Below are 16,658 nucleotides of genomic sequence, written 5' to 3' on the forward strand. Positions count from 1 at the left end.
TAAGTTACTCTATGGTTTACTAAACAAATTAGTGCTGCACTCTGGAGGCAGAACATTGCAGTAATACTCCCTATTCAAGTATATACATGGCACAAAGTTTATTTTAGAACACAGGTTATTTACAAAGTTCACGTCTACACCACGGTACACAAGCCTTCAATTTAATAAGCGTCCTCTGTAAACACGTGCGGGGTTGGCGCCAAAGCGGGTAATAAGCCCTTGCTACACGGCCGCCGACAAGCCTTCAGACCGCGTGGCCTTGGTCCGTCCCGGACCGTGTAGACAGTTGTTTCCAACAAAATTTGACCAAAACTGACCAAGGACAGACCAAGGTCAGACGGTTAGAAGGCTTGTCGGCGACCGTGTAGCAGGGGCTATAATAATAAGTAAATATAATAAGTATAGAACTTGAAAATTTACCAGTTCCTGCAATGTTTAAACGCTAACAAGTATTGCATTATAATATAATTATTTGGTTTTTCTTTTACTATTGAACTAAATAACCAATTGGGTCTCACGAAATCGAATCCAGCGTCGTGTTAATTCTTGATCTCCAATGGAAATTGACGCCTCTGATAAATTAAGAAGGTGGACGCTAAAAAGATACGACGCGTGGAATAAAAGGTGAAGGTCTTTACCCAACAGTTAAAACTATTAATTTAGTCACATTTTTTAATAACCTTTTTAGCAGGTGTATTCCGGGTTTAATAACAGGTTGTGAATTGATTCTGAAGCTGTTATGGATGTGACACTGACACTTCATACTTTTGACACCGACAGACTTGGAGAATATAACCAAACGGAGACGTCTTGTCAAATGTATACGTAGCGTAAAAATAGCCATGTCAGATAAACGTCAGTCCATACAATGTGTATGACCATTGGCCGCCTATTTTCGACAGAGAGGAACGCCTGTTAATGGCTACTCCGTTTGACAGATCATATCCAAAGGCTTATTCGATAGTTAAATTCACCGTATCAATAGGGTAGTACCTCCCTAAATACTTTGTTCATACGAAGTCACCCATTAATGTAAAATTGGATTGACCAAGGGTCCAATAAAAATATAAAAAATTGATGAAATTGTGAATAATTTAGCCGGCAGTTGAATTATTTAATCAAAATTGTTTCTAATTTGTAGCGAGGCAATGTTTACATGGACTTTATAAAACCCTGGAGCTCAGTCTACACAAATATTCCAATTATTTGCTTCTGCCTCGGGCCCTGAAAATATGCATTACAATAAAAAATGGAAGTGGTTTTTCATTTTTAGAACCCTAGTATCTCCCAGATTATAACTTTATTTATTTGAATCTAAAATAATGCGGCACTTTTTACTCCAATGTATCGAATGTAGTGGGAGAAAGTGCACTTTTTATTTAACTGAATTTGACATTTCAAATAAAATAGGAGCTTTGAAGTAAACTAATGAACAGTTTAATTGACTGGCGTTTTTTTCATAACATTGCAATTACGAGTACCTAACACTATATTGGAAATCCACTCCATAAAAAGTTCGTTTTAACTTCTCTGAATTCTGAAATACCTATATCCCCAGTCCAAGCTCAACATAACAGTTATTAATAGAATCCAGGTTCTGCCTGGATACACGTGTATGCACTTATACCCTACGCAGAAACCGAGACCGATGTTAAGCACGAAATAGGTTATTACAGACAGAACCAAAAACAAAATTATCAAACAACATAAATACATTCGATTCACAACATTCGACTGTGGAACTCTTTACACGTAGACTTAAGAACCACTACCACCAGTTTTGACATTGACAGATACGCCCGCGTCTAAGTAACTTGCTTTCTATGCATCTCGCTCGTACTCGCATATTAGTGCAAGCGAGATGTATAGAAAGTAATTTACGTAGAGCGTATCTGTCAATGTCAAAACTGGTGGTAGCCGTAAAGGACGCCAAATCTTTTGCTGCGTTTAGGCGGACCTTAAGAACCCTAAGTACTTGTATTTGTCTCGTGTGTTTTAATTTTACTTGCTGTCCCTTCTTGTTTATGGCTGATCCATATTTTATTTATCCAGTTATTTATACTTCTGTACTTTGCATATTTATAGGTTTTTCAATACATAAAAGTGCCACATGTCCATATCGTCGGTGCGAATAAAAAAATCGCTATGTGTTTTTTTACGATTTTTTGATTATGGCATATTTTAATTTCCCGTCGACCCATATAAATATCTTTTTTATATCTTTATTAGTTTTGAAAATAACTAACAACATTTGTACAAAAAAATAGCTATGTGAATTATTAGCACATGTATAACGAAATTTCGTTGAAAATGCCTTGTTTTCCGTCGAGGGTGATGGCAATAATGTTGCACATGGCGATTTTTGTAGAGTGGATTACCCGACATTGACCCTAAAATCCGCTATGTATCATTTCTCGTGCTACGTTACTTTGGCAACAAATCGCTATGTGTAAACTTTACACATAACGATTTTAAGTGAACCAAATTTTAAGCCGCTATGTAGCTAAATTATGTTTAAATAAATTAATATTGTAAAAATTTACGAACAAAACTGTTTATTTTCTTCATAAGTATCATGTAAAAACCATTGATCTACCGGAAAAAAAATACAGGTGCTACAAATATATTACAACCAGAAAAATAAACAGTTTTTTTGACTCCTGAAAAGTAGCTAAAATATACATGGCGATTTTTTTATTCGCACGGACGATATAGTGAATAAAGCATTTCTAATAAACATTTATTGGTAAAATATAAAATTTTATACTTAAGTACTTATGTAAAAAATTGTGACGTTTTATGGCAAGCGACAATGTGGTACCTTTTGCTTGAAAACGACACATTAAATTAAACAATTAACAAAATCTTTAATTAACTTGAAATTAATCAAATTACATTATATTAATTGTAAATAAACGACACATACTGAGCGTTTCTTTTATTTTTTGTCATTTTTATATATTGTGACCTTTTTTGCCACTTTTGTGTTATTTCTACTCAGAATCACGAGCTCTTTCGATCCTAATGGGATAAAAAATGTCCCAGAGTGTTTTTCCTATTGTGTTACCATTTCCCCATATACTTTGTATGGCGTAAACAAAAAGGAAAGTTTGTTGGTTGTGTGTGTGTGTGTGTGTGTTAAGTACTAGGGTTTACTTAAATAGCAACTGGCTTCAGAAAAGTTACTGCATAAAGCCAATCAGAAAGGAGTAAATTGTCGAATAAATAAAAGAGCATTTTTCCATTAACGGAATGGGAGTGGATTTCTCTGTTGTAGCTGTTAACCCTGGTGGGGTGCCAGCCAAGCTTATGTGTCAGCCTAGCTTACCTATTACATACTCTCTTAGCTCAATGCGAGTTTATACTTATTGGTTATTAAATTACATATTATACCCCAGCACATTACTAGTCAATAATCTTAGCAAAAGCTACTAACACAAAAGCTCTAACAATTATACGCAAACACACTAAGAAGTATTAGGCTCAGGAAAGGCAAAGTACACCTTTTACTTATAAAAGCTTTTTATTCCCTTCTTATGCGTATTTGCTTAGAGCTCTCATTTTTCCCAAAGTCGAGAATCCATTTACAAGATAGAGAAACCTTAGTAAGTACAACATTTTTGGTAAAATATTTAAAAAATATATTACCTTACTATATTAAATTATGCTTCGCTAAAACCAAGAAGCGACCCTTAAGCTCAAAGGAAAGCCTTCTTAGGAAATCAAATATTTTTTCGCTTGGTTTGAAATATAACCTTTTCGATTTTTTCAATTAAGTACTTACCTAATTTTACAACCTCTTCACTGGCCAAGTAAATTTACATAAAATATGAAGGCCCTGACCCAGAGGACCCTGTGCTAATTATACCTATTAATATCATTAAAAATAAACTGCAGAGGTAAATTATTAAGATGTTCATCGCCTATGAAAATTTTGATATAGATGTTTGTATGGAATAGAAGCAAGGGGGTAGCCGACTGTGTTTTAAATAAAAATTAAAAAGCTAAAAATTGTTTATTTAAAAGAATAATCCCAAGTATCACATCACTACATTACTAGACCTTAAATATAAAACAAAAGTCCCCCGCCGCGTCTGTCTGTTTGTGTGTATGTATGTTCGCGATAAAATCAAAAACTACTGAACGGATTTTCATGCGGTTTTCAACTATCAATAGAGTGATTCTTGAGGATGGTTTAGGTGTATAATTTGTTAAGGTTTTGGGTAACGCGTGCGAAGCCCGGGGCGGGTCGGGTCGCTAGTAGCGGGTCAATATTCTGTGGCCCCACACTAGGCTTGATTTATGCTTGTCATGTGGCAGCAGATTCGGTTTAAAAAGAAGTAGTTATAATATCAAATTTCTCATCTGGCTGATTGATATAAATAATAAATGCAATAATAGACGCAATGAAAATATTGTTGGAAAATAATAATGCTACGTACCTACTCTGTTTATCAATTGGCTTTTTCCACCTAATTGCACTATAAATTAATTAGGTAATTTGTCAAATGACACATTAACATTATTAACAGTACTCGCCTCAAAACGCAACCAGAAATGTTAAACCGTAATTAGGGTTAGGTAAAGCCACAATTGGAGAATACATTTTTAGAGGTACTGCAGTTATTTACTCATACTCGTAAAAACAAAAGATTACGTTGATCATTAAAACCAGTAATAACTGGAAAAGCTACACTAATATGTAGTTCCATTTCCAAACAAGTTTTGTTTTTGTACTCTTACTACTGATTTTAGTTGTAAGTACATACCTCTTGCATTACAAAATTAATAGCTATTTATTTTACAAGTGGGACAAGTTGTTGTTTAACTCCTCGTGGTATTGATACCAGAGCAAGCGATAGATTATAAAATTGATTCTAAAAACTGACTACGCCCTTGGTTTGAATAGAGAAATCTTGAGGGTTGCGTGGGTTTCAATGTACAAGGGTTAAACAAAATTTGCTACCGAGTGAGACACACAAATTTTCACGATACCAACGCGAGGAAAATACTAATTTAGATTAGCAACGAATGTCTCGTCATCAAAACACTAACAATAACCAACGGAACGACTATCACAAAGGCTACATCGAGCAACGGGCAGTTAAGTAGATTGCTGGTAGTTAATATTATCTAGATTTTAATTAGTCAGGAATGGGCAAAACTTGGAGAAAAATGTGAGTACCTAGCCACAGAATAAATAATAGTACTAGGTACAGAAGACTCACTATCTAACAAAACGCGTCTGTTACGATCAGCACCATTATGGCCGCTAGGTGGCAACAGCGCCACGCGCGGCTTATGGCTTTCCCCAAAATTGGTAAGGAACGGATGTACTTTTAGATACCTGTAGCAAAGCGAAGAAATCGCGGAGTGAGCCACGTCTGACCTAGCTAATATTTGTATAATAAATACAAGTGTTTCTATCGCTCAGTTTGCGTTGTTGTTAAACTGCATGGAGTTTGTTATTTAACACAGATTGATAGTACCACTTCTGTATAATAATGTTCAGCCTCTGGGCGTTCTTATCAATCTGTTTTTACACAAGCTAGAAATCAAACCATTGGCTTATTAAAATAACGTTTTTACCAATAAAGGTGAAGCTTTTCCCTACATTAAATACATCTAACATTTTAATACATCTCAATAAATAAGAAGTTGCACATTAAAAGTTCGAAAATCATACCAATTTATTAATGATATAACTCATAACGAAGTTTCTGTAAATGGAAACAAATATTCGAATAAATAGAGAAAGTTAGAGAAGTCGACTTTGAAATCATTAATAACTCTACGCTGACTATATACATAGAAAAAACTCATTTGCCTTGGTCCGGAAAACTCGACATTTTACCTACTCTCCTTCAAAGTTGATACATTGTCTGACATTCAATATCCTTGAGTAATCTGAGCAACGGAAATCTGACGTAAATACGTTTAAATCTATTAGAACCGTTTTGCTCATGAATATTGCATTGTATATCCAAATACTTAAGTATTGTCAAGCGGACCCCAGGCTCCCATGAGCCGTGGCAAAATGCCGGGATAACGCGAGGAAGAAGAAAATATCCAAATACTTAAGTGATTCACTTCAGTATCGTCTAGTTCAACACATTTGTCGAACTAAATTCACGATTGGTACAGGTGCCACGTCTGATCACGAGTATGTCATGTAACTTGACATACTATAGTATGGAAGAATTATTCATGCGGAACCATTTAATTGGAATAAAATGAAAACTATTCAATTATGCGAAAAAGAAATTAAAGGGCCTATTCTGTGACCATATTTCCTACATGTAGATCAGAAAAAATAAAAAAATACGATAAACCGTCAGCGATAACAGCATTTGAATCTTTAAAACTTTAAACGTAATTATCTCGAAACTCAACTTTTAAAGTTACACGAGATGCGCGTGACACGGCAGGATAGAGTAATTTTCCCAATAAAATAAATAAATCAATATCTGGCTGGGGACATCTTACACGGATCAACCTAGCCCAAAACTAAGCAAAGCTTGTACTATGGCTGCTAGGCGACGATATACATACTTATATAGATAAATACATACTTATATACATAGAAAACACCGATGACTTAGGAATAAATTTAATATTTGTGTTCATCACACAAATAAATGGCCTTACCGGGATTCGAACCCAGGACCGTCGGCTTCACATGCAACTAGGCCAGACCGGTCGTCAATGATTGTTTTGTAATTCAGAGATATTATGTTTGGAATTGGTATGAAACGATTGGCGATGGCTTTTCAGAATATGAAAGTTCTATAGATAGCTCTATATCTATCTATATCTTCTATCAAGATGAACGTTTTTACCGAATCAATTTGAAATGATTTATGTTTAGAAGGAATAGAAATAGAAGCTCGTATCTGTAGGTATTTTAAGTTTTTTTATTCTACTGCATAAAGATAAAATGTGAGTAGAAATGAAACGGCAATCTCTGTGAAGCCATTGAAAAGCTTGCTAGTGCAGCGTACTGGATAAAGAGCAGGATTTTTCTAAAGCAACAAAGGTTTGCTCTGCTTTGATGTCGAGCACTCTCGTACCGTTTTGGGCCCTCAGTTACCAATATTACATCTCAGTTCAACATGCTATAGTGTGGCCACAGATTATTCTATAAGTAGTATTCCTTACGAACTGATACTTACAGTCTTCTCATTGAAACAGCGAATACCTACGGTTTAATTTTACCTATATTTTGAATGATAATATTTATGTCAATTAGGCATTTAAATATAAAATTTCATTCCGTTTCACTTCAAAATTTGGACCGTTTGCCATTGATAAATAGATATATAACAATAACAAAATAATACAATAGAGCGATCTTGAATTCCGACGAAATAACAGCCCTAGGACGATTGAAATCAAACGAATAAACAGTTTCAAGTGTTGTTCCAGATAGCATCATATTTGAGACTAAAAATCCACACTATAATACTTGTAGACTATTTAAATGATAACATTTACTGAAAATAAATCTCGGCACTTCGTTAAAATTTACAGTGCATATATAAAAACACTTTTTAAATTAAGAAATTTTACTTTTTCTTTATCTCTAAAAGATTTTGTAAATGTAAAGATTTTGACCAAGTGTTTTCAGGACAGCGAACATTACGTCTTTTGTTAAAGTGAACATCAGACCGCATTCCAACAAAGTATCCAGTCGTCTGTTTTTAATTACGATGAAAATAACTGGACTTGCTGTGAAACAAAAGGGACAATGCCGGCGCTACGGCGGTGCTTCCTTCCGAACGGCTGTATCTAGGCTGGTATCAGGACGCAATAATAGGTATAACCAGTGCTGTACAAATACAACGTTTGACATTAATAATTATCGGAAAATGGAAATTGAAAAAAAAATATTACAAATCGGAACTAAGCCGAGTGTTGAAAAATTTGATACATGGACACAATAATCTTCATTGTTGAATTTCATTGGTTCCGATTTTAAGATTTTTTTCATAATAATGTTGACGCATCAAGTTTAGTGAATTTAGAAATGTAATATAAATATTTATTCTCATACACATGCAGTCAGATGTGTATGTAGGTATGCGAAACGTCATGTTGTGGTCGCTTTAGCGAGGTGTGCCATCAATATATATTAATACAATATTGCCGGCCTTAGGCCGGAAAAGTAGCCTTGAACTGCGCGTTACGTATCGCATCGTACCTTGAACTTTTAGGTTATCATTGATTTGAAGTCTTATTTCCGCGTGTTAAGGAAAATAAACACTATATCTCGGCAAGAATATAGGAATTTTGAGCCTTGTGTTACTAAAAGGCCTCGTTTCGCTGCGAACGGTTTCCCGGCCTATTAGCTTTAACAAAGTATAATACAAGTTTATATTATATGTGTGCTTTATTTAATGAGTAGTTTCTGTTATCAACGCTTTGCACACGTTGGTAATGCTTATTAACTGCAAATTCGCGTATATCCTGACCGCAGAATATAATATAATCAATTTACGGATAACAGAATAAGCGATAAGCTAGAAGTAAACAATATGTATTACGGTCACGTTTAACGCATTGCATAAAATGTATTTAATAGTTAATATTTATATTGCGTATACATAATATTGTATCATTGTATACTTCTATACCTACATTTCGCTTGCCCTTTTGCAAATTGATACAATATAGCGTAAATTTTTTATCCACTCGCTTACAAATTTCACAATATGGTAAACGTAAAAAAATTGTTTATCAACATTTTATTTAGTTTCAACTGACCCGTTGCCGGAATATTTCTAATCAAATATTGCAAGCTAAATTAGACCCATTTCCCATTATTCGATTGAGCTGCAACATAATGCGTGTTGGGTGACAATATTATATGTATATTGTCATCTAATATTATATACAATCAAGCTGATCTGATGTTGGAGACTGGAGATGGCCATAGGAATGGTCATAGGAATATTTGGGATTGTTAGAATGATCTCGATAAATATTAGTTGACTATTGAAAGAAAAGTACCTATAGTCAGTGATAAAGCTAGTATCAAACATGAACCTTTTTTCAAAAATCTTATTTACTCTTTGCTTCTAGTTTCAGAAGGAATATGATATAATATAGGTACGATTAGTTAACAATTCTATTGTAGCAAAAACAGCACCGTAGTAAATCTTAAGTTACTGTCAATAATATAATAATGTTCAATAATGACCAGTCCAACGTGTCGCTGATAGTGTGTACCTTAATACCTACTAAAATAAATGTAAATTTCGAGGATTAACAAATAAAACTCACGCATCGCGTCTGGTGCGTTCGTCCCAGAACTTCTCCCAGAACGAGGACCTGTTCTTGATCCGCAGCACGCTGGTGCTGAGCGTGCGCGGCAGCGTCCCGCCGCTGCTGCTGCCGCTGACGCCCGTGGCCATGCTGTGCTCCGAGGCCGAGCTTTTCGTGATGAACGACGCCCCGCCGCCCAGCCTCTCGGCCTGCGACTCGGAACGCTGCATGTCGCTCTACTGGCACATAACCTCATTGTCTAACGCCATTTCAATTGGCCTATCACACGTCCCTCATTACGCGATTAAGTCGATTCTTCAACTCCTACGCTGTGTGTACGAGTAACGCATTACGAGACCGGCTACTATCGCTGTTAATCAGTTAATCACGTACCCAAGTGCGGAGACGACTTTCAACGTATACAACATGCGTTTAATGCTTTATCGGATAACTATCTTTTATCAACTGATTAATAATCTTTTTTAAACAACTACCAATATTAACAACAACTTTATTATCACATACGTATATCTAAACTATAATTAATATATTAGGCCTCATCCTTGGCACGAATAGTGGTCGACTGCGATGGACCGGTCCACCTGACCACTGACCAGTGAACGCCCTCGACACTGACACTTCAGCAGCACGTTGTTCATTTGTTTGTAAATCTCAACAACATGACATGGGAATCACAAGCAGACAACTGGAAAAAGCGCTTCAGAGGGATAGAGTCACATTTTAGAGTTGGGTTTAGCGGCACAACAGAACGTCGCGTGTCGTTAGGGTATAGAAGTGGCGTGTCGCCGTCAGCCCGCGCGGACTATCAATGGAGTCGAGTCGCGTGCGAGCAGGGCGGCATGAGGCGCGCAGGGAGCGCGGGCTCTCGCTCGCTCCTCGCCCGGCGCTCGCCCGGCCGCGCCGAGCGCCATCGACTCCGCCCGACGTTAAATTTGGCGCGGTTGGAAACCAGCGGTGGGTGCCGGTGCCGGTAATCAATGCCGCTGCTCAAGACCGATTGGACGGATGTCAAACTTGTTTAATAATTACATCCGACATAAAGATCTGACGAGTGGACAGGCCCGAGACCTAAGAATATTATCATTATCACTGTCAATTACGATTTAGTACACGAAAGTGAGGTTAATTATCTCTTAACAATACTGATTAGTAATAGGTACCGTTTTGTCAACGAAACGATCAAAAGGCTAATCGTAAATCAATCTTTCTCTCATGAACTTTATCAACACGCTTGATTGACGAGAGATGGAAGGCATTTTTACAGGTTTATCAATTGTCGTGTCATATGGGAGTAATGTAATTATTTATTTAATTATATTTTATTGCACAATACAAGAAAAGTACAAATGGCGGACTTAATGCTAGGAGGCATTCTCTACCAGTCAACCAAGGGCTAAACCGAAAGATCGTGTTAGTGTCATAATACAGTAGGTACAGGGTAATCATCGTACGTGTAATAACTAAAACTAAACTACTTTTAGTAGTATCATTTGATGCCAATTCGCAATTAAATACCTACGCTCATAATTGAATAAGCAATATAGGATTCGATTTGATAATACTTTCACAATTCCAACAAATTTTTAACAATTATGAATTGGTGATTACTGGTTAGGCAGGGTAACAACTGGAAGATCTGATGTAGAAATGATGACTTATTATGATTCACAATTTCAGATAATTTTTCACCTAAAGGCATACGCCGGTATCAGGAAGCGAGTCTCAAACTCGTAGAGTACCTAAAAATGAAATAATATAACCATTTTTGGCGCTTTTTTAACGCTAACTGTACCTAAACGGCTCGAATTAGAAAATAAAAGCTGTGAGGGTCGTTGGGCGTGAGCATTTAACTCAAATTTAAGCGTCCCTCACTTAAGGTTAGACAAAATCTCTCTTGATTTTTTTTCGGTTTATCGTCGTTTTGCTGAGAACGTAAAAATAATAACTGTCTTCTAAAAAGTTAAAATTATTAGGGGCAGATCTTAGAAAATACTGTTAATATTTGGGAGACCGAGCTTTGCTCGGAAAACATAAAAACTCAAAAATGCGCGTTTTCCCAGAGATGAGACCTAGCTAGATCGATTTAGCGCCCCCCAAAACCCCCATATAGAAAATTTCATCTAAATCGTTAGAGCCGTTTCCGAGATCGCATTTAGGTATACAGCGTGACCTTAGCCATTGGACAAACCCTGAAATCCCACGTAGGGTTACTTCTAAGAAATGTTCTGACGGTAATATTTTTTTAATTAGAACAAAAGATAAAAAAATAAGTTTTCAAACAAAAGTTATTTCCAATAATCGACAACAAAAAGAAACATACTGTATATTAATCATTGGCAATGCTTTTGACAATTTGTTTGAAAATGTGGAGCAATGATGACATTTGTCAAAAGTCAGAATCTTATTAATGTCATAAATAAAAAAGATAATCAAAACGGTCGAAGAAGGTTTCATACTATTAGATTATAAACTAACGGGTTCACAATCTTACGGTGTCATATATATAAATACCGACCGTTATTGACGACCGGTCTGGCCTAGTGGGTAGTGACCCTGCCTATGAAGCCGATGGTCCCGGGTTCGAATCCTGGTAAGGGCATTTATTTGTATGATGATACAGATATTTGTTCCTGAGTCATTTAAGTATTTATATATTACATATATATATATATATATCGTTCTCTGAGTACCCACAACACAAGCCTTCTTGAGCTTACCGTGGGGCTTAGTCAATTTGTGTAAAAATGTCCTATAATCCTATATATTTCTTTTATTTTTTGCCCTTTTTATAGATTGTGACCTTTTTGCCACTTTTGTGTTGTGTTGAACGATGAGAATACAGTACTGAATTAAAAAACAATTTAGTTTTAATTCGAATTGACTATAGCTTTTTTTAAGAAATTATAAAACCTGCCTATAGATTTTCTGCTCTAAATATGAAGCAGCGCTGCTTTATCAACTGGATGCATATTCCGCTCTTCTCGAATATGCATCCAGTTGATAAATGGATCGGTCCTATATTTACTTATAAAGTTTTGCATTTTGCACTTGAGGAACATTCTTGAATCTCGTATTATGGGCATGTAGATAGCATGTAATTAATAGTTTTGTAACAACACTTAATTACTTGCATGCTTTAAAATGATATAAAAAGAAAGTCCAAAGTTCAGGCAGAAAATATGTATAGCATAACTAATGTAATGTTCAATAAAAAAATATAATTTAATGAAAAACCATTAGAAAACTCGTTACCGTTACTCGTGTCCACCCTTCCGTAATAAGAAGCTGGAACGTGCCTAGTGCGGCATAGAATATCTGGACGGCACAAGGGTCTGAACGAGTAAAAAGTTCAGGATCGACCCGTATTTTCAGATCTTTTTACGTTTATTCCATCCAAAGGTTAACAGTATTAAACAGAACATATGTACGTATCAAATATATGTGCGCAGGCCTGCCAATACGGTTTTTATTACATAGGAAAATATTAACGCAACCTAAATGATATATCCTTGACTTTCAACCGACTTCAAGAAGGTGGAGGTTCTGAAGTCGTCAGAATCTGTTTTATTTTCTCCAATTGCATGAAATTTTTTTTGAATAAGGGTATTCTTCATAGTTGGTCCCATTGTCACAAGGTCAAGATCTTCATACGTACATACTTGCAACAGTTGCAACGTTATAAAGAATAACTTTCGCAAGTAATCTTCCTTGAATATTTAAGGTACATATTTGAAAATTAACGTAGCATTTCTTTTGTTTCATTGCTTTTTAAAACAAACGAAAGTCACCCTAATCTACTAATACAACAGGGTTCAAATTAAAAATAAGGATAACTTTGTGGGCCTTACGAGAATAATTACTATAATTAGACACTTTCACAAAATTAAATTTTACGTTCATTGTTTTTTTTTTTCATTTTTAATCTTACTGACACGAGTATAATTCAATTACTGACAGATATATTGCATGTAAAATTTGAACATTCATTGTAGAATTACTTGCAGGCCAATGATATTTGAATCATGTTATTTAAATTACGAGCGAAATGCGCGATTACTGAATGACATTAGTTTAATGTCATTCTAATATCAGTGTACGTTCGAATTGTCCTGTTGGTATATTGCTAGGGTGGCACATAAAATACATTACTTAATTACGTAAATACCCTACAGCCAGTCACCCGAAATGCCGTAATACGTAAATTTAATTTCAGGGGCTATACATAGCGAGTGGTGAAGTTTGGCTATATACATAGTTGGCTATAGAGGCTTTTTAAGAGGAAAAGTGACGGCTGATTCTCCATACTAACGTAGTCCCCATTTTCCTCTCTAGATATTGACATAATGGAAAATATTTTTACATAATTTGATGTATATTACGTACGTTTAACTTTTTTTAAAGATATTTAGATTATTGTAAAAATTTGTCACGAAAAAGAGATTTCATTTTTTTAATGCTCCTAACACTTATAATAATTCAAATTTCGAAAAAAGCTAACGTAGGGGCATAGCTGTGGTTGATGTTCAACAAATTGTGACAACATTATACTTAATATTCTAATGTGATGAATGATGATGTAATAATTTTCATTATACGGTTTTTATAGAAAATAAAAATCAATTATTGCAGCAATAACATTTACATTTACAAAGGTATAAGTCAAAATGATAAATATTCATGATTAGACATTTAATTATATTTAATTAAGTGAGCATATCGATGAAATATAAAATTAGTACATAATTTAAAATCTCAAATTAAATATAAGGGTTATTCTTAAATAAAGAACAAATTAATCCCTGACAGAAGAATGGTAAAAACTGTTTATAAAAAAAGAAAACCGACTTCAAAGAGGATAAAATGAAATATTATCCTACTTAAGTATATGCGTTATCAACTGATATGTTTGAAGTGGATTGCCATTCATACCATTGAAGTGATCAAACAGATGAACATGGTACGGATTGCGCCAAGGTGTGGATTCGGTTCGACAGTATTTATTGGGTTCGTACAGAAAGTAAATATGTTCATAGCTGTCGTCTTTTATAAAGAACTTTTTTGCTAATTTGCGAACTGTCATAGCACACAGGCGTGGGTTTCGGACTGAGACAATCACAGGGCATACCCTTTTACCTACATACTTACCAAATTTCTCCAAATTGTTTGACCGTGAAATTGTGACAAAGAAACGGACAGGGTGACTGTCACATTTTTAATATTAGTACAGACTGATGTATTGTGAATTATAGACATAAATAAAGCTGATTATTATGGATTTAGCTTTGGGGCTTAATAGGATAATATTTTATTTTATCCTTATTGCAGTCGGTTTTCTTTTATTTTTGTATAACATTTTTATTTGTCCATTTTTAGTTATAAGGTAAGTAATGTTAAGAGCTTAGAGGGCATGACGCATTAATGAAAAACATATGTTAAACACTGAATAAACTTTCCTAAATATTCAGGATTTTTCGAGTCCTTCTAGGTAACCATTCCTATCATTAAATCCATCCTCCACCCCACTGCTGACCCAATGCCTAAACTCCCCGATCCCTCAACCCCCCCAAACCCTTAAATCCTTTCAAACAAAAAAAATACTCATATCGGACTACGAGGCTCGGAAAAATAGGTGGAAATACATAAAAAAATAGCCACAACCGAATACAGAACCTCATCTTTCTTGGAATTAAAGTCAGTTATCATTATCAAGAACTAGAAGGCGATGAGACGATGTATTGCGTGTGAATTAAATATTTAAATAGGTAACCTTATCAGTTGTGTGGGTTGCCATGATTTCATTTGTAAGTAAGAATTGTGGTTAGGTACTAATAATAACTAGCATTGTCTCTATTGATAGCTTACACTTTTAATGATGAAGATAACTTTTATGACAGACGATTATATATATAGGTAGGTACCTATATCGAAGACACATCGTTAATATATTTTTAAATCAATATTAACTATACGGCGCCCAAGTATACAGGAAGGAAAGAAAAGGAAAATTACAGACAAAATGGCATAGTGGAGTTATTCAAAATAGGGCGTATTCTCCTACTCATTTTCTGTAATGACAATTATTGTCGTTGCTGGTTGCGTTCAAGAGTATCGTAATATTGTAAAATAGATACCTACCTACTGTGAACTCAAATGTATTTTTTTTAAATAAAGTGTAGGTATATTCGAACGTAGGTAAATTCGAATATATTCAAACCATCTTTGATTTTCAAAGATGGTTCGAAGAGCAATAGGCAAATATTAATTAAATGAATAAATGAATATCTCTCAAAAACAAAACATCCGTACTTCTACACTTTAAGTTAAGACTGTATACCAGCCTTAACATTATATTTGTTACTGACTTTAACGCGAGATAACCTCCTAAAGTTCAAGCTACTGAGAATTAATATTACCGATCTACCTACGACTTACCTGCCTTAGAGGCATACACAAATAATTAAAAGTTTTATACACCTCCTCGGTCCTAGCGATCCTAGCAAGTAGCTCTTTAAAGCTTGAGTGAATTGGCTATTACTGAACCGATGAGCTCCATCTTAGGCTCTGTCTTCACTTTCATTCAGGTGTGACTAGACCCAATCGCCGATAAGTTTATTATTTAAAAAAAAATAATTGGTCTCACACATGCATAGGCAAAATTTTTAAAATGCACATTCAAACACGTTCTTGACTATTCCAGTGTCCAGTCAATAAACGGAAATATGGCAGTAACAGTTCCGCATTCACAGTGAGGCCGGTAACGTACTTGATCGTACGACTATTTGTGGAAAAATGCTTATAAATTTTACTTTTCTTAAACTTAGCGATGCACCACGAATCTTGGACACATGCAAACAAATGAGTTAACGGACTTTGTCAGCGTAATCTAGAGGAGTTTGCATGGACCGCTTGCTAGTTCACACTTTATATGGCAAATATTTACGCCAAAGAAAAACTATTTATCGCATACGCAACGGATTATAACCAATAATTTAATATTTAATCAAATTACAAATTTATATTAGGATTACATTTTACACGTTACATTTCCGTTAAAGTCGATAATTTCAATATATATGTTTTTTTAATTAATGTAAAAAGTTTGACTAATAATTCAAACCGTCTAATGTACAATTAGGCGTGATTAGAAATTGTGTAGAATCTGGCATATTTAATATATGAAGTTTCGTCACAGTACAACAAATTTTATTAAGACTATTGGAATTAAATTCAAAATCTGATATTACCTAGCCAAATTATTATAGTGCTGTTTCTAATTTCTATTATTTCATGATTATTTGATTTATTCAGTAGGTACCTACCCCTAGTGTAAATTTCATCATGTAAAAAAGATTAAACGGCTATTAATGATCATC

General features: G+C 34.9%; 1 protein-coding gene across 10 annotated transcripts in view; it reads right to left on the reverse strand.

Annotated features, from left to right (window-relative positions):
- Window positions 1-16,658, reverse strand: part of LOC134793522 (3',5'-cyclic-AMP phosphodiesterase) — a 534,412-nt gene that overhangs the window by 107,970 nt on the left and 409,784 nt on the right. The window contains exon 1 of one of the 10 annotated variants that reach the window (XM_063765118.1): window positions 9,283-9,637. The exons of the other annotated variants lie outside the window; for them this stretch is intronic. Within the exon in view, the coding sequence (XP_063621188.1) occupies window positions 9,283-9,494 (212 nt within the window). The 5' untranslated portion in view covers window positions 9,495-9,637. Of the gene's footprint in view, window positions 1-9,282; window positions 9,638-16,658 lie in introns of those variants that run through there. 10 annotated transcript variants of the gene reach the window in all.

The sequence above is a fragment of the Cydia splendana genome, chromosome 9 (genome assembly GCF_910591565.1).
Source record: "Cydia splendana chromosome 9, ilCydSple1.2, whole genome shotgun sequence".
Classification (NCBI taxonomy): Eukaryota; Metazoa; Arthropoda; class Insecta; order Lepidoptera; family Tortricidae; genus Cydia; species Cydia splendana.